At 39.3% G+C, this 24,736-nt stretch overlaps 1 protein-coding gene across 1 annotated transcript in view; it reads right to left on the bottom strand.

Moving 5' to 3' along the window:
* tmem117 (transmembrane protein 117) overlaps window positions 1–24,736 on the bottom strand; it is a 79,623-nt gene that overhangs the window by 5,394 nt on the left and 49,493 nt on the right. The window contains exons 5-7 of the mRNA XM_033968205.2: window positions 22,535–22,632; window positions 14,908–15,067; window positions 5,822–5,951 (exon numbers count right to left, since the gene is read on the bottom strand). Coding sequence (XP_033824096.1) covers window positions 5,822–5,951; window positions 14,908–15,067; window positions 22,535–22,632 — 388 coding nt within the window. The remainder of the gene's footprint in view (window positions 1–5,821; window positions 5,952–14,907; window positions 15,068–22,534; window positions 22,633–24,736) is intronic.

Here is a 24,736-nt window from a genome sequence, read left to right as displayed (position 1 = left end):
ACAAAAAAAAAAAAAAAACGATTTGAATTGACAACATTTCAAAAGACCTTTTATGCATTCTGCCCAGACTCATTTTTACTTTATTTACAAATCCCCAAATCTAATATTTAGTGATATTGGCTTCAGCTTTGAAATGGGAATTGTCACTCACGACACAATAAATGCTCAATTTTCTGTCTATCAGTCAATCTCCCAACAGGATACTAGCGATGCGGCAACGGTTTTGTAAGAGCTAGAGTTGAAATAATTAGCCTCAGTTACCGCACCTTTAAGATATCTCCCTGGTTTCACATACAGCTTCATGAAATGTACATGTGTTTGTATATTATATAGTACATCATATATTATAACATGTAGTCCTCTAGTTCTTTTCCCGTATAGAACAATGGGCACATTTCTTCCCAAACGGCTGATTGATGCTGGAGTCAGGCCTGTCTAAAACATGATTTAAGAGTTCAGAGCAGACAGACTGATCCACCATCACCTCCATTTATCACACAGCCTCCTCTTTTACACTATGACTTATGCACAAAGAGGGAACTACAAGAATTTAAATGACTTACTTAGGCCCGGAGTATTTGATTTGACTATGTAGCTGTAGTCGACTGAAGACACTTTTTGGAAGACTGCCCTGAGCATCAAATTATCAACTAAAAAGGGGTGTGGCAACGTGCAAAACATTATGATTATGATCTAATGCAAAAATATAGCACTTGTAAATGGCATCTTCATAAGTGAATAGGCAGATTAAAGTGTCTAGTCACTCCCAAAACTCCAGCTAACTCACTCCACTCACTTTCTACTGTTGTCCATGGAAGTGCTTTCAACTGTAATAAAATAATTGGTCCAATAATACAAAATTTGGGCAAATGAGACACTAAATAACTTATGGATTAAAGCCCTACTACCCAACTGGCACTTCACTGAGCTTGAAGTATATTCAAACCAATCGGAAATAAAGAAGTTGTTTTAATTATGGAGTTATAATTTCCACAGTGTTATACAAATAAAAGTTCTCTAACCTTAAATATTGTGTCTTTATGTAAATGATCACTTGTAGTTCTATTTAAATATACCATATTTTCTGGACTATAAGTCGTACTTTTTTCATAGTTTGTCCGGGGGTGTGACTTATATGAGGAATTATTAAAATATATAATTTCACAACTTCATTATTGTCACACTAACAGTCACGTGAGGGCGGTGCTTTATTTACTTCCAGAGCAGGTGGAGTTGTTCAGAAGCGACATAATTCAATGGATTAAGTGATTTGGAGTGAGATCCAGAGTAAACTTGTTAGCTTTTTTATGCTTTAATTATCTGATTAACTTTTAATATCTTACGTTAACCTACCAGACATGTATTCAGTTCTGTCTAAACTTCATGTACGTGTTTATGTATTATATATTATATATTTATGTTACAGTTCACTTGTTTTACCACTAGATGGTGGTAGTGTTTGTAATACCTGTAGGAAAATTTACTTGACTCATTTTCTTTTGTACATTTCAAATTTAATGTCCCCTTATTTATTTTCTTTTCATTTATAAGACCATGAAGGTGATCATTTTTCATTTGGGACAATATTGTAAATGTTGCGTTTATCATAAGTCTAGTTAAAGGTCGTGAAAACTACTTTCTGTTTTCTGGTTTAACCTTTTACGCTAATGTGAAGTCTTACCTGACAGAGCACTATTTAAGAAACAATTGAAAAGTAAATATAAAGTTTTGGGTTCACTGGTTTGTTTACTCGCAGGCCAAAGTGGTGTGTATATTTTCCATACGTTCATGTGCAGTTTTGTGTGTATGTGTGATATGAGCCAGAGCTTATGTTATATTCGATGTGTTTGCTTGTTCTACGGTGTGAACTGTGATGAAGAAGTAAGACCACAGTAAACATCAGAGAAAAGAACTCTTGTGTCTTTAACTGTTAATATCTTACATACCAGACACGTATTCAGTTTATTGTCTGTGTTATATTAGCGTGTTGTGCTGCTATTCAGCCTGTTGTTCTCTATTTTATTGTTATTATTATAACTTACCTTTAAAGATAAAATATCTGTTCTCGGATTTTGTGAAATAAATTTTCCAAAAAAATGCAACTTATAGTCCAGTGCGACTTATATATGTTCTTTTCTTCATTATTGAACATGTTTTCGCTGGTGCATCTTATACTCCGGGGCGACGTATAGTCCAGAAAATACAGTACTGTTTTTATGAGCATAGGAAGTAATTGGAATCTGTCCTAAAAAGAACCAAACAGGAAAGGCTTAAAGAAGATGTATTGTGCTTAAGTCTGCTACATAGTTATAATCTATGACACCCATGGATCATAATGTAATTTGGACATTTTAAATCGCAATATTCATCTAAAACGACTTAATACAAGAAACAAATCTGCTGTCTTCCACGTTAGAAAACTGTGGTGCCCAATGGGAGCTGATGTCGCCATAAACGTCATCACAAACACAACTAAAAGTCGCAGGGTTGTCGGCGCCTGTGATGTATAGCTGCACATCACACTAGCAAGTTTTTTCATTTGTACCAAAATAATCTCTATTGCTGTGTTAGAGCCACAGCTATCTTGTCTTTGTGATATACATGACACGATCCTTCCTCCCCCTTCAAGGCTGTGCTGATAATAAACTTTTAGTTAAACCAATCACATGGCAGTACAGCTATCTTCATAATGTTTAATGGGCGCGCTATGCATTAGGGTTAACAACCCCTGGAGAATCACAGAGCGTTTCAATGACTCTACATGTAATAAAAGCACACAGCTTCACTGCTCCTGTGCACAGGCCAGGGACCAACTGTGGACGCAAGGAGAGGGGGTTTTATTATGATTATCTTTTTAATGTTTTATCCTGTAAGAAAATGAGGAGAACACTTCCTGACCCGATTGCCCCCACTTGCAGGGTTTCAGATGACATCACAATATTATAGGACTTTATTGCTTATTGAGGACGGAGGAAACGACCATTGTTGATATGCAAGTTTTAATGGAGGGGTTTAGTCATTTTCATCAATGAATCAGATTGAACATTTGTGAATTTTCTTATATTGAGATATTTCTCATAATTAATAGGATGCCATGTTTGAGGATTTTGACCATTCAAATGAAAGATTGTTTTGCTTTAAATTGTGAATTGGTCCTATTTTCATCACTGTGAAACCCAGAGCTACGGTGCATTCCAGGCAACTGGTAACTGAGATATTTTCCACCTCTGATTAAAAAATTAAACGCACTGGAATGTTGCTCCAGTTGGTAATAACCACTTGTGACTGGGGAGATGTTCGAGGTACTCCCACTTTACATATGCGTTACACTGTGAAATATTACAGTGCTAATTATCAAAAAAGTGGATCTGAGGTGTCGTTCATGAGTGAGGGAAGAATGGAGATTGACAGGTGGATCGGTGCAGCATCTGCAGTGATGCGGTTGCTGTATCAGTGATAAAGAAGGAGCAGAGTTGAAAAGCAAAGCTCTCGATTTACCGGTCAATCTACGTTCCTCCCTCACCTATGGCCATGAGCTTTGGGTAATCACCGGAAGGACAAGCAGTCAAAATGAGTTTCCTCTGCCGAGTGGCTGGGCGCTCCCTGAGAGATAGACTGAGGAGCTCAGTCACAGTCCTGGTCCCACCAGATAGAGGCCCCGGGAAAGACCCAGGACACACTGGAGGGACTATGTCTCTCAGCTGGCCTGGGAACACCTAGGGATCCCCTCGGAGCGGCTAGATGAAGTGCCTGGGGTGGGGGAAGTCTGAGAGTCCCTGCTCTGACTGCCCCAGTGACCCGGGCCAGTATAAGTGGAAGAAAATGGATGGATGTTGGATCTGTGTTTACCAACCACATGAACAATGTAAACAGGTTAAATCTGAAAATTTTGATTTGTTTATTATTTACATTTAGCCTTCATTTTAGCATATTGTTTACACACAAGTGAATTCAGCTGGAACACTCTGAGGTTGGAAGTAGTAATGTTCAACTGGGACCTCCCAGTTGCCTGGAACAGAACATAATACATCATAATTAGGTCAGGGTTTTACACATATATGTTTCACAAACCAATCAGGAAAGATCATTTCATTGAACTTGAATATAATTTTTAAATTTCAATATTTCAATATTTTTGGACAGATAAGGCAACTATTATGCTGTCAGACTTCTAACCTATTGCCATTTCAAAGCAAGAATTTTTTATGATATTTATCACTAAGAGTGTTTATTGTTCCATGTTTCTAATATGTTTTGGTCTGTGGGCAGGGAGATTGTTAGATTGAGCACACGTCTTTGCTTTATTATTTTAGTATTTGTGGAGCTGCATATTCAACATCATTATAGGACGCACTGGTGTGAGAAGTGATGAGATCCACCACAGGAAATAAAATGACACAAACTCCAGTACAACCACCTGCTCGTCATATCACACACACTACACACACACAGACACTGCACACACACACGCACATACACACTACATACATACGCGCACACACAAACGCACAGAAATATTACATATGCATTGTGGGGTTCAGCCATCAAACCAGCGCCAACCAGAAACGGGGACAGTGGAGCAGCGAGCCATGTACAATGATCATATGCAGAAATAGGCCACACTTCGTCTCCCGCCTGGATATTTTTATATTTTGGTGTGTTTTCCTCCACTACATCAGTTATCTGCAGCCCCTTTGGTTCATTTTGTGCAGGCACCACATGGAACAATGAATGGTGTTTTGTCTCAGCCATAATCCTAAATATAGACCATAGTAAAACACTGACCTTTATCCTGTCATTAGTCATGGATGAGCTTTTCTACTTACACTTGTATTTTAGCACTAATACTACACGAAGTCATTTTTAAGAAGGTCAAATCTGTATGTAGCTTTTGTATCTTAAACATTAGGAAAGGGTTGGGTGCTACATTACTTAAAGTGACAGTTTGTAACTTTTTAACTGAAATACATACTAAAATAAACACATATTTTTTTGTTTTGGTTGTTTTTATTGCGCTGAAAAACTTGCTTCCTTACTGCGATCGGGTTGGAGTCTAATTGGTATGAAGGATGGCCAAAAAATGCTCGTTTCCATGGAGATGTTCTTCCTTTGACTATAATATTCCACAGTATAGGATAAAACATATCTACCTCCATGGGGAATGTTCTGAAGTTTGGTTTTAACCTTCTTTTTACACAGAATTGTGCTTTACTGTACCTTTAATACAAGCATTGAGTGTAATGTTTCACAGTGTGGAATTGAACGTATCTATCTCATGAAGAAAGAAGGTGACGCTCTCAAGCCAAGTTTATAGGTCAGATCTGTGGAGAGGTGATCGCTCTCACAGAAAGAATGCACTTAAAAAAAACATGTATTTGTGCAAGTTTCTTTTACTTTACTTGAGTGTGAATCTGTATTTGAGTTTGTCTAAGTGCCATCACTGTCCCCATTTCCCTTCATGAATAATAGTGATTCCATTTCCATTAGCTCTCGAAAGGCCTGCATGTGAGGAAAATGCCATTCGCACCATTGTAAAAGCAGGTTTTTGTGAATAATATTGTTTTTTTTTATTATTAAGACCATAAAGTAACAGCCTGATGCAACACTCCACTTTGTCCATTCAGGCACATAGTTAGATATGAGTTATGTGGCCCTGACTATGTTTCTCTGTCCTTCCTCTCTATATAATGTTGTGCGATGGCAAAGTGGACCAAGCTGACAAATGTTCTGCACTTTGAGTCACATAATGATGAGGAAACACCAAAGCATAAAAGTCCATTTCACATAATATGCCCCTTTAATGTCAAATCCGCTGCTGTACCTGTGATGTGAATGTGGTACTCGTCTTTAAAGATCCGTTTGCACACCGGCAGTTTGACTTTCACGTGAGTGGTGGACATCCCGGGAAGGTTCATGTCCAAATCCCCCATAAAGTGTGGGAACTCCCAGTCCTGAAAAACACAGGAAAATGATCGTCAAGATAAGGTAAAGCGGTACAGTACGCCGCTTACACTAAAGTGACTATATATGTTGAGAACACTGAGTGTGATAATATTTTGATGTGGTTTCAGGATAACAGAGCTGCTGCCAGGCTCATAAGTGAAGCACTCTGGATGGGTCTTGCTGCAAATGATGAGGAAAAGGTTGAAGCGTCACAACAGGGGAACAGGCAGAGAAATCAAACTTTATTTAGATCCAATTGAGAGAAAAGCACAGACATCTTTCCTGTTCACAAATGCACAAAGCTCTTCCCTCTGCAGGTTTTTCACAAACAAAACAGTCCATGTGTCTCTCTAAAATATGAGCGACAGTAGCTCAGTTGGAGTCTTTGTCCACTGATCTGAAGGTTGGTGGTTTGAATCCCGCTCTCGACATAAACATCATTGGCAGAGTGGTCAGATCCACTGACCACTCTGCCACTCCGCTTGGCAGTGTGATTTCGGCTCCCACAGATGAATGCCGTTGTTGTGTCCTTGGGCAAGACACTTAACCCACCTCGCCGCCAGTGTCTTTGTACACTGTGAATGAGTGAGTGGTTAATTGATGTAAAGTGCTTTGAGTGTCTAGAAGGAGGAACACTATAATAAAATGTGTCCATTTACCATTTCAAACAGGCTGAAGCATGTCTGTTGGTGCTGCTATGTTTGTTTTGGTTTGTTTAGGCCACAATGCCCTGCCCTGTGATTGGTCTGAACTGGTTAATGGGACAATTCCAACAGCTCGAGCCGGGCCAGATGGATTCTCGGGGGTTTGTGAACTCACAGATATAGAGGATTCATTTTGCTGGTCAGGTTAATTTCAGGACTCACATTTCCACTTGTCATTCCTCATTATTTAATTCTAATTTCCCAAACAATACGTTCTCCTTTTTTCAAGCAGCAACCCCTACTAAATAAAATAAATTAGCTTGTGACAGCTAATAGCATTTTAGGACTGCATCTAAAAACCTGGCACAGGTAAAATGATGATAAAATGACCTTTAGATCAGTAAAGTCATTTCCTTCACCTAATTTTCCATGTTCATCTTCAAATATGTTTTCAAAGAATTTGGGAAAGTACAATTGCAATTGCAATTAGATTTGTTCAATTTTAAACCAAAATTCAGTTGCACTATATAACCCCAACAAAGAGGATTCACACTTGAGAGAAGACTGAAATATGAATACAAGAATCCTATGCATATTGTATATTTCAGTACAAGTGTGTAGAGGTCTAAACTATGTGATAAGGAGGTCTAATACAGAATAAGGCCTCACAGATAAACATGAACTTGTTGATCTCTGCAGAGGACATATCTAAATATTATAATGTATATAATATATCTAAGTATTATCTAAATAAATGCAGCTTTTACAATAGGTTGCATTCACATGACACCATAACATTCTACAATCCCCATAGTTTAAAACTGAGTCAGAATACTATGGTAGAATCGGCTGATTCTTGTCAGATTGCAGGTTTGTTGACTTGGTTTATTTATATATGTAATTATTACAGGCCTATTCCATAGACTATTTAAAGAAGTGCCAAATGGGATTGTGATGTCACCCACAGCATTCAGCTCCAGTCAAATGAAGCTCATGGAGACTAGAGCAGTTATAGGGGACAGTTTGGAGCAGAGGTCCATGTTTGTCAATAAAAAGTGAATTGGAAAGAGTCGATGAAGCTGGAAGTGCGTTATCCTGTTTGGAACGCAGTAGCTAGCAGGTTAGCTATGTCCATTTATATACACAGTCTATGGCCTATTCACATGAAACAAACACTGAACTTGAATGTCTGTCAGCATGGATAAACAAATAGTTTCAGAAGAATTATTCAACACCAGAGACAGGAGTCACATGGCAGGTTTATAGAGCAGACCCCTAACACATAAGGGTCAACATTTGTGAATTATACGTTTGGACATTTCTTCCAAAAACAGTGATCTGGCATAATCCAATTCTACAACATGAACACAACCTATTTGCTATTCAAATTGTGATTTAGCTTTGACTTTAATTAATACACACAACTTCCTCTTGTTCACATCTCCCTTTGGTCTTCTGCTCCCCTGTTTGCTGCATAAATTCACCACATGCTCGTATCCTCCTGTGATACCGTGAGAGGGTCTTGCGTTGGTTTGGTAACAGCTTGGCGATGCCCCTTGGATATTAATTAAGACTTCTTGTCCAATCCCTAAGCTCAAATATCAGTAGCTGTAGCACTAACAGCCATCATGGCATTTACCGCGTGAACTTTTGCTTAAATAATGAGTCTTTTCCCATATAACAAGAAGAGCAAAACTAGCAGAAAGGATGAGCCGTGCATCTGCAGCATATGTAAATGTACTGACACACAGGATTAAGAGGGGTACACTATAGCAAGGATAATATATTGTAGAAATGAAATATGCAAAAATGGAAAATGTAGCTCGAAGTGGAGACTTAATTCACACGGGTCATTATTCCAAGTATTAATTAGACCGAGAACAAAAAGAAGTGTGTTTTCTCATTGATTAAAACTGAAATAAAGGATTCTGTTAATGTATTCCAGGTTCTGTGACATGAAGGTGCAGTAAAGAGAAGCCAAAACGTAAGGGGCTCATATCACTTTATTTCCTGATCTATGTTATAATGTTGTTTCCTCATCACAAACAGACCTGGAGTTGTGTTTTGTTTCATTCACACATGTTTAACACACAAAAAACTGCATATTTAGGCTGAGTTCTTCTCTCAAATTGAAAACACTCTGTTCCACCTTGTGATGTCATGTGGTGATACAGTAAGTGCTCTTTTCTCTTTCTCTTTCTGATGATGGGGTTTGCCAGCTGTTTGTTGCAATAGAGGTGTTATTGCTTTGCCTGAAATGTTCCACCATATAGTATTAAATTCTCTATTCAATTACAGGTGTTTTAGAGCAAAAAATAAGCAAACAGGGGTCGCCTCTCCACAGATCTGGCCAGATGATGTCACCTACTTTATGGGGATACATCATTTTAATGCCGTACTGTGGACTTGCACCTTTAAATCTCTGTAGATTTCATTTTAATTTAAATTGTACTACTAATTATTTCAGGATACAATTTGCTCCAATCGATCCATGAGGTTTCAGAGTGATGGAAAAAGAATTAATTCTATCGTCCTCGAAATGTCAACCCCTTTAAACAGGAATCCATGAATATAAAAAGGTAGTTGCAGTTTGAGGAGGTGACTTGTGCTCAGTCAGAAGTAAAATGTGTGAGAGTTCATCCCTCACTCTGGAGTGCACTGCTCAGAGGCACATGGGCCGTGTAACAGCACTTAAACACATCATCAATAACAGCAGCAAATGTGCTGCTCTACACATGACCACACCAACAAGGAGAGGGGGAGGAGGACAGGAGGAGGAAGGAGAGGAGAAAAGAGGAAGAGAAAGGAGAGGGGGAGGAGGAGGAGGACAGGAGGAGGAAGAAGAGGAGAAAAGAGGAAGAGAAAGGAGAGGGGGAGGAGGAGGAGGACAGGAGAGGAGGAGGAAGAAGAGGAGGAGAAGAGAGGAGAGGAGGAGGAGTAGAGGAGAGGAGGAGAAAGAGGAGGAGGAAGAGGAGGAGAAGAGGGGAGGAGAGGAGGACGACAGGAGGAGGAGAAGAGAGGAAGAGGAGGAGAGGTGGAGGACAAGAGGAGAGGAGAAGAGGAGGATGAGAACAAGAGGAGAGGAGGAAAGGAGGAGAGTAGGAGGGGAGGAGAGGAGGAAAAGGGAGGACAAGAGTCGGAGAGGAGGAGGAGGAGAGGAGTGGAGGAGAGGAGCGGAGGAGAGGAGCGGAGGAGAGGAGCGGAGGAGAGGACCAGAGGAGAAGAGGAGAAGAGGAGAGAAGGAGGAGGCCCAACCTGCTATGTTATTTGTTTAAATTATTTTTTTTACAAATTTTTTTTTTCAAATTTTACAATTTTGCATTGTATTTTTGAGGTGTCCGTGCAGTTTTGATACTGCCCTGTGCTCCCAGTTTGTATGGTTATTTATTTACGTCTTTGATCAAATGAAAATACATTAGACTGATATTTTTGCATCTTCCAACAGTTTTATATTTGACAGCTTTTGTAGTTTAATATATTATTTAATGTATGGTCTGCAGCTATTTCCACAGGGACAGTGCACAGCAAATACAGAATTACAATAAAACAGGACGAATCAACCAACTGAAATGTTTAAATGTTGTTGTAAACAGAGCCACATCCTTCACATTCTCTTCATTATTATGAGTTCAATAAGATGAACTGAGAAATGATCATGGTTGGTTTGTACAGATAGTTTCAGGTGTTGGCCAAATGACACAATATGGTATTAACACTGTATAATTGACTTAGAAAATGTTTGTGCAATATTATTTTGTAAGTTAGAAAAGAAATCTAGTGTATATATTGTAACCAGTGGTCTTAGTATTGCATTCCCATCCTTTTCCAGGGAATGACTTGGTCTCCATTCTACTGTGGGCTGGACTGTTGCTATATTTTCATACAAAATGACAATTATTTTCTAAATGAGAGAGAAAAATAGCTCCATGTGAAGTAATTACTGGTCAGTGCAGCCATGGGCCCCTCTTTAAAATAATAAATAGTTCCGGTAAACACGAGCAGAAATCATGTTCAGCGGTGGGTCTAATAAGCATTACCAGGGGATTTCTAATGGAGTTGTTTGCAGGCTTCTGTGGTGCAGTACATTTGTAACACTAAAACAAGGCTGTTCTCTGCAGAGGGTCAGTCACTAGAATAAGTGATATATAAACACGCACTTAGGTAGGAAGTATTTGTCCTGCAATATGTACACTAAGTGGTAGCCAGATCAAAATAAGATAATGCATGTGTTAGGCAACTACTATGAGGACTAAAGAAGGAAAATCCTAGCACTAAAGTTGGTTTTCCAGGCAAAACAAAGATAATACATGACTAAATAGGTGACTACGAATGAAGTATAAATCAGGACTAAACATAGACTGTATATATAAATGGACAAAGCTAAACTGCTAGCCTCCGCGTTCCAAATAAGAAGTGAGCATTGGAGCACTTCTGGCTCTATTGACTCTGGCCCCAATTCACTTTACATTGGAAAATTGTTGCCCAACTCTCCGTAACTGCTGCTGTCAGACTCGTCATTTTGGTACTGACCCACTCTACGTGATTCTGGTATTTTTATTTTGCTGTCAAGTCCGTAACTCAAGATATGAACATTAATAAGAGACAAATCAGGCGCCTTCTTTCCCCGTGGTCGCTCCCGCTAGCGTTAACAACAGGTTTGACTGACAGCGCTGCCAAGTGGTCACTCTCTGCTAAACCAGCAGTGTGAGTGAGAAGGGGCTTTACCTTCAACAGCTTCTCTCCAGATTGGCTCTTTGGTTGCTATAATATTCCAAATCTGGAACTCGGCTCCAAATTAGCTGCTATAACTGCTAGCCTCGATGAGCTTCATTTGACTGGAGCCGAACGCTGTGGGTGACGTCACACTCACTTAGTCCATTTCTTTGTACAGTCTATGGGACTAATCCTTGTCTAGAACAGGTCTAAACTACTATCAATGAGCATCAGCACTAAACCAGAATGAACAAAAGTTTAAACCTAGATGTAAATTGCAAGCATATTTTTGGAAAATAATAAAAAAATAAATCACTTGAACTAGGTATACAGTGGTCCCTCGTTTATCGTGGGGGTTATGTACCGCAATAACCCACAATAGGTGAAATTCGTGAAGTAATCAGATTTATTTTTTACAGTTATTATATATGTTTTAAGGCTGTAAAACCCCTCAACACACACTTTATACACTTTTCTCACACAGACATTAACATTTTCTCACATTTCTCTCTTGTTTAATAAATTAATAGTGTCTCTCATGTATTTCACAGTTCCTCTGACCGTGGCTCTTCGTCCTGGCATCGCTCCGCTGTAGTGTCGATCAAACATTTATGTAAATTTGTCTGAACACATTCTGTACTGTACAGGAGACACGGCACGGAGGAGACTGATGGACAATGGTCTACAGTCCAACAGCCAATCAGGACGCAGAACACAATGCACGTTCATACCATGTAAAAAAGCATGTGAAATTGAACTAAATAATCTACAAAACAGCGAGGCCGCGAAAGGTGGACCACGATATAGCGAGGGACAACTGTATGCCACTAATTGCCCCCAGCAGCACTTTAAAATACAGACCGTGGCTTACTAGGTTCTTACGTTGGTACTTGGTCGATACTTCACAGGTCATTCCAGTGTGAGCAACAATGGTAGTAAGGGTAGTACTTTGGCTGGGAGAAACAACTGTATAGTGAGTGTTGAAAGGTGCAGTGCGTAACTTTTCTGGTGGAAGGTCTGCCAGCCCCCTATTTGTCTCCATAGAGATGCTTTTTGCCTAGAATGTTCACCATTAGTTCATGTCTTTCCTCATTGTTTTATCAGCAAATGAACTATCTGCACTTGCATAAATGCCAGACAGATTACATACAGTTTAAAGTGAGAGTATCTGGTGTTATAAAGTGACAGGTGTTATAGAGTGACAGGTGACAGTGACAGAAACTGTTCTTGTGGTGAGAGGTTCTAGTCCCCATGCGCTGTAGCCTCCTGCCCGATCTCCATGGAAACAAAAACAGCACAGAAAAGTGAAAAGTTCCATAGTTTTCTTTTAAATGAGCCTCAAACAAAACTATATTCTGTTGTTTTGGCTTCTATCTCACACTGAAGAAAACAAAAACTCCATTTTGGCTCAATTTCATCAATAACCCTCAATAAAAGTGTGTATTTGTGGGTAGAGCTGGTTATTTGCATATTCATGAGCTCCTGACACTATTATTGATGCATTCTGCTCCTTTGGGAGGAAGGACATCGTGCTGAAAAAAAACTAGGTGAGGGAAAAGTGAGAAAAAAAGCATTTGTTTGAGTCATCATTAGCAGAAACAAACTCAGAGGAGCAGCAGAGGGCAAGGGATGCATAGGGTCTAAGGAAAGGGGCTAAGACTGAGATGCAAAACAAGTAATAAATATGAGGGTATATACAAGCACAATGTCCTACAAAATTACCATTCTTCAAGGGGACTACTTTTCACTAATAATAATAAGGCATTTATCTTACATTTCTTGCTTTTCCAGAGGCTCAGTCTACACGCAATGCTGACAAACTACTGTGGCCATGAGGAGAAGTAGATCTGAACAATCTGAATGCTTAGCAGTGCCCTAGCAAACTGTTTTCTCTGAGTTTTCAAGATGATGTGATAATGATGTAATTGGTTCTTTATAGCATCCTCTCCCTTTTCTCTCAGCTTTCTTCCTCTCTATCCCCATCCTTTTCTTTCCACTTGGATGTAGGTCAGGTGTGGGAACATCATGCAACAGCCTACACTCTAAATATATACTGTATATACTGTATACAAAAGCGGTAAAGAAAGGATCACAAAAAACGACTGTAGCCACAGCAGCCCTGGGGCAGCGTAAGAAGCGAGGCTGCCAATCTGTGCCATGTGTTGTGCTGTCTGAGGAGTCTTACTGTGAGTACACATTGTCTAGTACATGACCATTCCTCTAATGTGTGACCAGCTTCATGAAATCAATCTTTCCGAATGAGAAAGTAAAGCCGACATCACAGTTTTCTTGAAGCCAGATCACGTTTTCAATTTTGTCACAATTCAGGTAAAAGTTTGTATCTTTATATTATCTTGAAGAGGTAACTAAAGTCATCTACTTCTTCTGACGGTTCACTCTTCATTGTAACTGGCTGAATCCACCTGTCACTCATTGCTTTGGGTGGGAAAAGTGTCTTGCATTCAAGTTGCATTCAAGAGAAAATGAGTGAACCATGCATCATCTCTCCTGTCTGACCTTTTCTGTTCTCTTTGTACAGAATAACAGTATGTCTGGACTAAACACATATTTGAGAATATGAGAAGTAAGAGCCATCAGCGGCCCTGTACTGAGGCCTGTCCCGTTGATGAATTGTTGTGTGGGAACAGGAAAAGGTGAGTGGAGGAGATTGGTGGAGAACCACTCCAGGGGAGTCCTGGGTTAGTTTTAATTGGCCCCAGGGGGGAGGGGCTGTTCCTGCAGAGGGAGGAGGGGGAGGGAGGGGTACCTGCTGAGAGTGTTACCATGTCCAATTTTAATTCATGTCAGTTACGATTTTAGTGAAAAAGGTCATTTTAGGATTGCTCTAACTATTGACTTGAGCACAAAATCAAACTTTAAGTTATTTTGCTCATAGATTTATTTAGTAGTTTTGTTTAGATAATTGTTCACAGAGTTTTTAATTGAAACTAAAGTCTAGTCATTATAAACCTAAATTAGTAAAAATGCATCTCTTATCTCAAAGCGCTTTACATCAAGGAACCACTCACCCATTCACTCACTAGTTCTGACTAGAACCAGGAAGTACTTCACACATGTGTCCTGTGCTCAGGTCTCTGGCTCCTGTGGCTCAGAGAATAGACTTTAAAGCAGCTCTGTGTGAACAAGTCTCTCCATGGACCAGCACCAAAGAACATCTCCCACATGAGCCACATGAACCATCTCACATAAGGAGGACTTCAGGGACCAGCCTCCTGCTGGTCTCAGAGTCAGGACTAAACATGGAGAATCAGCAGTTGGTTTTATGCAGCTAAAACCTGGAACAGTCTTCCTGAAGATGTGAGACAGGCCTTTGTTTTTATTGTGATTTTAATATCTTTCTTATTCTGTAAAGCATTTTGAATCGCTTTGTGCACAAATGGTGCTATATAAATAAACCTGGCTTGCCTTGCCACATTCATACACCAGTGTACACAGACACTAGGGGTTTACACAGCAGCAGGATTCATCTGTGGCAGCAAACCAGCGGCCTGTGTGTCTCTCTATATGTATATATGTGCATTATAATTGCATGATTGATGGTGACAGTGCTCCCTTACACACTGGGGGCAGATGAGGAAGTGTATACCTGCATGACGATGAGGAGGTCAAACACCAGGATGAAGGAAGCGAGGAAGGCCCGTGAGACCTCATCACTGGGCAGAAAGCCTCGGTTCAGATTGTCCCAGCTGATCCAGTCTGTGCTGATGACCAGGACCACCACGGAGGTCAGCGAGATCAGTACTGCCCTGAGGAATTCACACAAAGATTTCATTCCTTTCATTGTATTTACATGATTCAATTATTGTCATTATCACATTAGTATGGGACATTTCCACAGCACATGTTGTGTCTCTGGGTAAACTCCATATTACAATCAAACAAGCAAATGCATATCCTTCATTCTTTTCATATAATAACCATTGGATGGATTGAGCCTCTTCTTGCAACAACAGCAATTAAACACAAACTAATAGTATCACCTGAGTCGAAGTGTATTTCTGAGCATTTTATGAACCACAATATCCTCCAGTTAGTGGGCAAACACGTAGCTCACTGCACCACTATTTTAGTCATAGTATCGTATTTTCTGGACTATAAGTCGCACCAGCCAAAAAAATGCATAATAATGATGAAAAAACATATACAAGTTGCACTGGACTATAAGTCACATTTTTTGGGTAAATAGTAATAGTAATATTCTATATTTCAGAAAACATGGTTGTGCTAGTGTGCCTTTTTGAGAAAACATCTACAATATGTTAAAAATTAGGCACTGTATTGATCCACAAGTGAAATGACTTGGAAACAGTAGGTTCACACATTACATATAACAACAGCTCTTCCTAATAACAAAGAGCTAATAAAAGGTAGTAAGACTCAAAATAATTAAAGTAGAAAAAAGTTCAAGAAAAAAATGTATATATCTACATTTTATACAAGAGAAAAGATAAGGATACATTGCAAAGATCTCCACTATGTGCTCGCCCAGGCACAGCGGAGGTCGTCATGTGTTTCAGATCACATCACAACACGCTATAGACCCATAGATTTAATACTGACTTTTGCTGTAAAATAGTGACATCATGGGCCCTGGCATTGATAAACATTATCAGGTTCAACATTTGTGCATTTACCTTTTGAATATTTCACGACAAAGCACAGTGTAATCTATATGAAAAAATGTCTGTTGCCCCCGTCTCGCAGTATGACATCATCACCTTAGAATCTGAAAACCACTGATGGCGCACTTTCACTCGCACTGGCCCACCGCACAGATAGAACGGATCCAGCTAATATCCTCCTTCAGTAGCTCACATATTCTTTTAGATTTTATTAGTCAACATTAGACTTGTTTCTCTCTTCTTCGCGCGGTCGGCTCTTGGCCTGTGTCTTTTTATAATCCGTCACAAAGCTCACGGCTGTATTGACACGCCGTACCAAATAGAGCGTTTATCAATCACATTTCAAAAGGAGGAATTTCATACAATGCCTCATCAAATTCGGCATTGATCGTGACACAGCGAGACGCAGCGGCCGTCGATAACATGAAGAGCGGGAGAAAAAGTCCCACGCCCACACGCACACTGCATTTTAATCACAGGTAAATCAATCCAGACACACACATCTCCAGAGTAAGTCGTTTAGACCAGACAACGGTATGGATGAAAGAGCTCGGAATGCTGTATTCACACTTGTCCTGGGGTCTTATTTATAAACTGAGTACGTACAAAAATGTTATGTGTGTGACTTTGTACACCTGATTTGTTCACATATATTTGAGTAAAATCTGGCTTGCAGTACAGATATATTGTATACGCAGCTCTTGAGGTCAAAATAAGTATGCCGTGTGCTGTCTACATCTAATTAGAAAGCATTTTATTGTCCGATAATCAGGACGTGCGTGTTAGCATGCTAGGTGTTGTGATGAAAAAGTGCAGAATAACTGTGATATATGAAAAAAAAAAAAAAACTTGCTATGGAAATGTTGCGTATGATCCAAAGACTAAACATTTTGCTTGCTGGTGCTTTCAGAGATGAGGGAAAAGACGATCTGCACTCAGAGACGAGATGTGAACTGGTTTGAAGAAGCTTCTGTCTTGTTTGTGTGTACAGTTTTCGGAAGAATTCTGCTGAAATGTTATTGTAAGTTAAGAAACATATGTATTTCAGAACACCAGGGTTGGCCATTTTTTTTTTTTTTACATAATAAGACATAACCTCAAATAATCATGGGTTTTATGACTTCATGTTATATGAGGTATTGTGAGGACTTTCCCATTTTAAAAATTTTATATTTTGTTTTAAATATTTAATCGTTGGCAACAGTGCAAATATTTCAACATTCTGAACCCCATTAACTGTGACTATTAAACTTGCATTTGACTGATTATAATTTTGCAGCCCTAAATGCACAGGTGGTAGAAGTACTTTCTGGACTATAAATTGCTCCGGAGTATAAGTCGCACCAGTTTTTTCACTGGTGAGACTTATACTCCGGAGCAACTTGCATAATGATGAAAAAATGATGAAATGATGAAGAAAAAAAACATACAAGGCGCACTGGACTATAAATCACATTTTTTGGGGGGGAATTTATTTTACAAAATCCGAGACGAAGAACAGACATTTTATCTTTAAAGGCAAGTTATAATAATAACAGTAAACTTTAGAAAGCATAGACAGAACTGAACACGTGTCTGGTTTGTTACCGTAAGATATTAACAGTTAATCAGATAAATAAAGCAGAAAAAACAAGCAACAAGTTTACTCCGCCTGCTCGCGTAGTAGATGAAGGGCCGCTTCCTCTTCCATGTGGCTGTCAAGCCTAGAGTGCCCTTGTGCAGTAATAGTAAAGAGACAAAGGTCAAAAGTAACTCAAGTAAAAAGTATCACTTCAAAAAAAAATCTACTTATTAGTACCCATTTAAAATGTAAAAGTAAAAGTATTTCAGTGTTGTTAATTTGTTAAAGTGTTAAATGTAGTGTTACTGATTAGGGTTAAGGTTAGGATTAGGATTAGGGACAAATTATAAATATTTTGGTCAACTGTTGCAATATGAATCAATTTCTTATTTTTTTCTTATGAATTTTGTGTGTTTATTTTGTTTGCTCAAAGCCAAAGCTGAAACTCGAAAACTTCAGAATGTTACCACAAACATCACAAACATAATAAAAACTCCCCTCAAATCATATGAAAAGTACTTTTTACTTTTCAGTCTCCTTAAAAAATGTAGTAGAGTAGAGAATACAGATGCTTAAAAATTCTACTTACGTTTAGTACTTTTACTTCATTACATTCCACCACAGCCTAAATGTCAAAAGAGGCACAGAGGCTTTTGGAGATGTGGGAAGTTAATAATTAATGCACAAAATTGTGAATCATCTGCAAAAGTGCTAATAAGACTTATGCATAGTGATTAAGTGTTGATATAGACTCTAAAGTGTGCATGAAAGATTACAAAAATCTTGAAATTCCTTAATAAACCCTAAATGTACCACTACAGTGCCAGCATTTTAACCATGTATCTAGGTTAAGCCCTTTGCATAGTGAGCAGTTGTCAACCTCTGTCTTTTCACTTGCCCTTCATGTTTCCCAGTGGTCCTTAAACGCACCACAGGAGACCCTCTGTCTCTCATGTCTGATCTGACTGACAGCTCTGTGTGCGGCTGTGAAAGAAGACCTCTGGGAGATAACCCTGGTCTATGAAACCTATCTAAACATCTACAACACGAAAGCACCTCCTCCACTGCCTCCTGTGAATGTGTGCCAGTGTGTGACACGTGTGAATGTGAGGACCAAACCAGGACTAGACCAGGACCAAACCAGGACCAAACCAGGACCAAACCAGGACTAGACCAGGACCAAACCAGGACCAAACCAGGACTAGACCACGACCAAACCAGGACTAGACCACGACCAAACCAGGACCAAACCAGGACTAGACCAGGACCAAACAAGGGCCAAACCAGGACTAGACCAGGACCAAACCAGGACCAAACCAGGACTAGACCAGGACCAAACCAGGACTAGACCAGGACCAAACCAGGACTAGACCAGGACCAAACCAGGACTAGACCAGGACCAAACCAGGACCAAACCAGGACCAAACCAGGACCAAACCAGGACCAAACCAGGACCAAACCAGGACTAGACCAGGACTACAACAGGACTGGACCAGGACTAAACCAGGACCAAACCACGACTAGACCAGGACTGTAACAGGACTAGACCAGAACTACAACAGGACTAGACCAGGACTAGACCAGGACTAGACCAGGACTACAACAGGACTAGACCAGGACTAGACCAGGACTGTAACAGGACTAGACCAGATCTACAACAGGACTGGACCAGAACTACAACAGGACTGGACCAGGACTAGACCAGGACTACAACAGGACTAGACCAGGACCAAACCAGGACTAAACCAGGACTACACCAGGACTACACCAGGACAAAACCAGGACAAAACCAGGACTACAACCGGACTAATCCAGGACTAAACCAGGATTAAGCCAAGACAAAACCAAGACAAAACCAGGACAAAACCAGGACAAAACCAGGACAAAACCAGGACAAAACCAGGTCTAAACCAGGACTAAACCAGGATTAAACTAAGACTAAACTAAGACTAAACTGGGTCTAAATCAGGAGTAAACAAGATTTAAACAAAGACTAAATTAGGACTAAACTGTGTCTAAATGAGGAATAAACCAAGTCTAGACCAGGACTAGTCAGTTTAAACTAGGATTAAACCAGGACTAAACAAGACTAAACAATAAATTAACCAGGTCTACACCAGGACTAATCTATGTATGCAATTTGGTTTCAGAAAACATTACTCTACAGAAACAGCCGTATGCTTTCTTTTGGAAAAATTAAAACTGAACATTGACAAAGGAGGCGTTATTGGAGCAGTGTTCCTCGACCTCAAGAAAGCGTTTGATACGGTCAATTGTCAAATTCTGCTGGATAAATTATCTTATTTTAACCTATCCTCAAGCACTGTGCAATGGATGAAATCATATTTAACACACAGAAGACAATTTGTTAGAGTGAATAACTCAGCATCTGCAATCTGTGAAAACCAGCTTGGCCTTCCTCAGGGCTCAGCTCTATCTCCGTTATTGTTTTGCCTTTACATTAAGGACTTTCCACACAGTTGTCCATTCAATGTACAGTGTCAGTTATATGCAGATGATGCAATTATTTATGTTCATGCAAAAAATAAAACTCTTGCAGCTCAGGAACTAACATCTGCCATGGGCAAGGTTTCAGAATGGTTACAGAGGTCACAGCTAGTATTGAATGTATCTAAAACGGTTTGTATGTTCTTTTCTAAGAATGCCGTTTATGATGATAATCCTCCTGTATTGATAAATGGAACAATAATTGAAACAGTTAATGAATTTAAATATCTTGGAGTAATGATTGACTCAAAACTTAACTTCAAACAGCATTTAAAAAAAATAGTTAATAAAATGAAATTTAATCTGTCAAATTTTAGACATATTAGAGCTAATTTAACACTGGATGCTTCTAAACTATACTTTAATGCAATGATTGTCCCTCATATGATGTACTGTATGACAAGCTGGACTTCAGCATGTAAGACCACTCTGAAACCTGTTGAAACGGTTTATAAACAGGCCCCCAAAATTTTAGACAAAAAACAAAGTCATATCATCATTGTTTAATTCTAAAACAACATAACATATTAGGTTATGACAATATGATCAAACTGGCAGACTGCACGCTTGTGTATAAGATTCTGCACAGGTTGGCTCCTACAGTTCTGCAAGAGTTTGTCAAAAAACGTCAAATTAGATCTACAAGAGCAGGTTCCAGAGGTGACTGTATGATTCCATCTAGAAAAAGCACTTTTGGACAGAATGTTTTCTCTTTTCGAGCTTCACAACCTTGGAATTCTATCCCAGTAACAATACGTGAGCTGCCCACTCTCAGCTCATTTTCAGAACAACTCAAGTCATGGCTGTTCAATCAAACTTGTCCACACAATCACTAACTTGAATGGATTTTAGTGGTAATGCTGTGTTTTTGTCTGCACAAGGCATTGTTGTACATGTACTGTATATAGAATTGTAATTGTAATTGTAAGTTGTATAGTATTGAAATGTATTTTCTCATGAATGTATAATGTTTAGCTTATTGGGGTGTAGGCTGTGATTATAGGTAGAAGTGGTGTATGAGTGGACTGTATTGTGAATGTATGTACTGTAAGTTTGTGAGAGATCTGGTGATCTGAGGGCAGTGGTCTATGGATGGTCTATGGAGTTTTAAGATATGAAAGAGGGTTTGTATTTTGTACGTATTGTTTTTATAAGCTGTGGTGTGGCTGGGTGGTTTGGGGTTTTTTTTTTTTTTTTTTTTCTAGCAAGGGACAAAGGATGAAAATTAGCATATTTATCCTGCATATTTACAGGTGTGGGATTTGTTCCCCATGCCTCTGTTCTTAATATGCATTGTCCCTTCATTAAATAATAAACAAACAAACAAACAAATGTCTAAACCACTTCCAGGACTTAGACTCGACTTAACTGGGGCTAAACCAGTACTGAAATGGAAATGGAACAAAATCCAAACCAGGTCAGGGTCTAAACATGGACTAAACCAGAGAACGAGAACTGAGCCAAGACTGAAGCAGGTCTAAAGGCAGATGAATACAGGGCTATGTCAGATCCAAATATATAGAACCAGGACTGAACCAGGACTAAACATGTTTAACCCACATTTACAGCTATTGTTAACTAAAACTACACCAGGGATACTAAACCTGGACTAAACTGGGACCAGATCTAGAACTCAACCCAGACTTAACCAGGACTAAAAGCAGGACTAAACCACTGCTCAGTATTTGTGGATTTTCCTTTTGGATTTTCTTCTAAAAATACTATAACATTGACACAGGAATATGGGCTCATTCTCTCATTAACAAAACAGACAGCACATTCATTTAGCACAATCTGAAAACGAGCAATAATGATGCATCCTACACACTTTTCATCGTTTGTTTAGTGCTTATTTAAGGAGGGTAGTTATCTAAAAGCTCCCACCTCGCTGTGTTCATTGATTCCTTTACCCTGTCCGTCTAATTAAAGGTGAGACATTGAGTGAAGGAAGATTAACACAGATATTGATTGTGGACAGCCGAAGACACACAGCCCTCTTGGGAATACATTAAGGACACTTCAAACACGCAATGAGAGAAGATGCAGTCTGATGCTGTTTTTTACATAAACACAAATTAGTTGATGATGTTATTTTTATACAAAGCTAATGGCATGAAATATAGAATAAGAAATGAACTGCTATGTTTTTAAATGCCATGACATTGGTATAGTTCAGCAGAGTAAGATCAAATATAATTTTAAAGGTCATATATTACACAATATGGACTCTTGAAAATAGCGTAATATGGGTCCTTTAAATATGGAATTTCACTTTTGACGTTGTTGACGAGGGCTATAAAAAATCTGATACTAATACTAAAACTTATATCAAATCTATAAATACAGGTTTGAGCATAAACATAAATAAAGTACTGTTATTATGTAAAAAAAATTACATTACTATTATTATTACTCAATTCTAATTATTGTGATATCATTGGTATCAAGTATAGAACCCATTTCTTAGTATATCGTTTGAAATTTCAAGACTACTTTGACCTATAATAGTTGTGACGTCTTACCAGAAGAGGACGATGCGGTTGTTGCCCCTTTTCCAAAATTTCCTTGCAGCTCGGCCCCAGTCTGGGTAGTGCGTGTCCTGCAGCATCATATCTGTCACCTGTGGACACAACCAGGACACAAAAATGACTCAGTGAAGAGGACAAACTCAGTACATGTAATACAGGAGTTTTAAACCACTTGCATCCTGTCATTTAAAGCTATTCACCTTATTCCAGAAGTCACTACGGTGGCCGCCATTATCATTCCAGTGCTGTGATTTAGCATAGAGCTGCCAATCTCAACAGCAAATAAGATACGGACTACAAAGACATTTTCAAGTCATCCAGAGAAAATAATGGATGCGCCAAAATTATGGAAAGTGGGTTTGTAGCAGCCAGAAGTAAAAGTGGGTAGAGCAATAAGGTGGACAGCTCCTCAGTTTATCTTTCACGAGCAAGGTCCACGGAACAAGAATAAGATGCATTGTGGGACAGTGGCACAGTGGTTAGAGTTTCAGTCTCAACAAAAAGCACTTTTTTGTTTGTTTTTTTAATCAAGTTTGAGATTCAAAGTATCTGAGGATCTGAGGTCTTGTTCAAGAGTGAGGGAAGAATGGAGATTGACAGGTGGATCAATGCAGCATCTGCAGTGATGCAGTCACTGTATCAGACTGTTGTGATAAAGAAGGAGCCAAGTCGAAAAGCAAAGCTCCCGATATACAGGTCAATCTACAGTTCTACCCTCACCTATGGCCATGAGCTTTGGGTAATGATCAAATGGACAAGATCACAGATACAATCGGTTGAAATGAGCTTCCTCTGCAGGGTGGCTGGGTGCTCCCTTAGAGATAGGATGAGGAGCTCGGTGTAGAGCCACTGCTCCTCCACATCGAGAGTAGCCAGATGATGTGGCTTGGGCATCTGTTCAGGATGCCTTTTGGACATCATTTCAGTCATTTATAATTGTCAATGAGTCAATGTTTTGTGTTAAATGGCAAGACTAAAGGTTCAGGTTCAGGTTTGTCTCATGTCACCCTAGTTTGTTGTAAGTCATCAAGTTTGTAGACATCTAAACGACAGGGTTAGCAGGTTTTATACACTGCAATGATTTCGCAATCTATACAGTTTTCCAAAAGTAAATGTGGCTTTTGTTATTTTTATTTTAGCAATCTTGAAGCACTAACTTTTTATTTCCCTGTCCATCTGCATATTAGCTCCATCTCCTTAACCAGGAATTATACTAGGACTTAACCAGGTCTAAACCAGGACTGAACCAAGTGTAAACCAAGTCTAGACCAGGACTAAACCATGTCTGAACAAGAACTAAGCCACGACTAAGCCAAAGTTAAACAGCAAGTAAGCCAAGTCTAAACCAGGACTATATGTCTATGCCAGGACTAGGGCTGAGTGTGGACATAACCAGGACTCAAACAGGTCTAAACTAGGACTACTTAGCCTTGTTGCTCTGTCTCCACCTTTTAAATAGAAAGTCTAATTTCTGTTGTTTGCTGTTCACTTAAAACATGTCGGATCGCAACTTTTCTCTGATGAATTTCTTATGAGCCTATGTGAAAATATCTTGTTCAAATATTTATAGTGTTTATGCGTTAGTGCCTTAGCTGTTTATATAGTCACGTTTAATACGCACTTTTTAGTACAGTGATTTAAGATTGTAACACACAGGACGTGGAGACAAAGTTGTAAACTGCAAAGACGAGGTTGATTTGTCAATACAGCCTGCAGTGTAATATGACGGAATGGATACTGTGCGGAGGTGAGCGCTGAATAGAGTAATGTTATAAGCACAGACGCCTTCTATAGGGAACTCAAAACAGCAACGTGTAGAAAGGAAATGTACTGCGTTTTAGTCTGAGGAAAACTGTTAAATCACATCTTGATACATAATGGTTGTATTAAAGGTGGCATATGTAACTTTTCTAGTGGAAGGTTGCTAGCTGCTTGTCTCCATGGAGATGCTGTTGCTTTTTCCAGGAATGCTGCAAAGTACAGCTCTAAATGTATATCTACCTTGCGCTACTTTTTTATGCTCAGAAAAATGCACTGTCACTGTGAGTGGGCTCGCCTCTCCACAGACTTGACGTACAAATTAGCCCAAAGTCTCCAGAGAGATAGATAAGGTTATTGCCATACTGAGCAACAATCCAGACAACAGGATTTTAGACACAAGTTTTGAACACTGCAAAAGAATAATCTTGCCAAAGA

Source organism: Periophthalmus magnuspinnatus, chromosome 6 (genome assembly GCF_009829125.3).
Source record: "Periophthalmus magnuspinnatus isolate fPerMag1 chromosome 6, fPerMag1.2.pri, whole genome shotgun sequence".
Classification (NCBI taxonomy): Eukaryota; Metazoa; Chordata; class Actinopteri; order Gobiiformes; family Gobiidae; genus Periophthalmus; species Periophthalmus magnuspinnatus.
The sequence above is the reverse complement of the archived record's forward strand: the minus strand, read 5'-3'. Positions and strand labels throughout refer to the sequence as shown.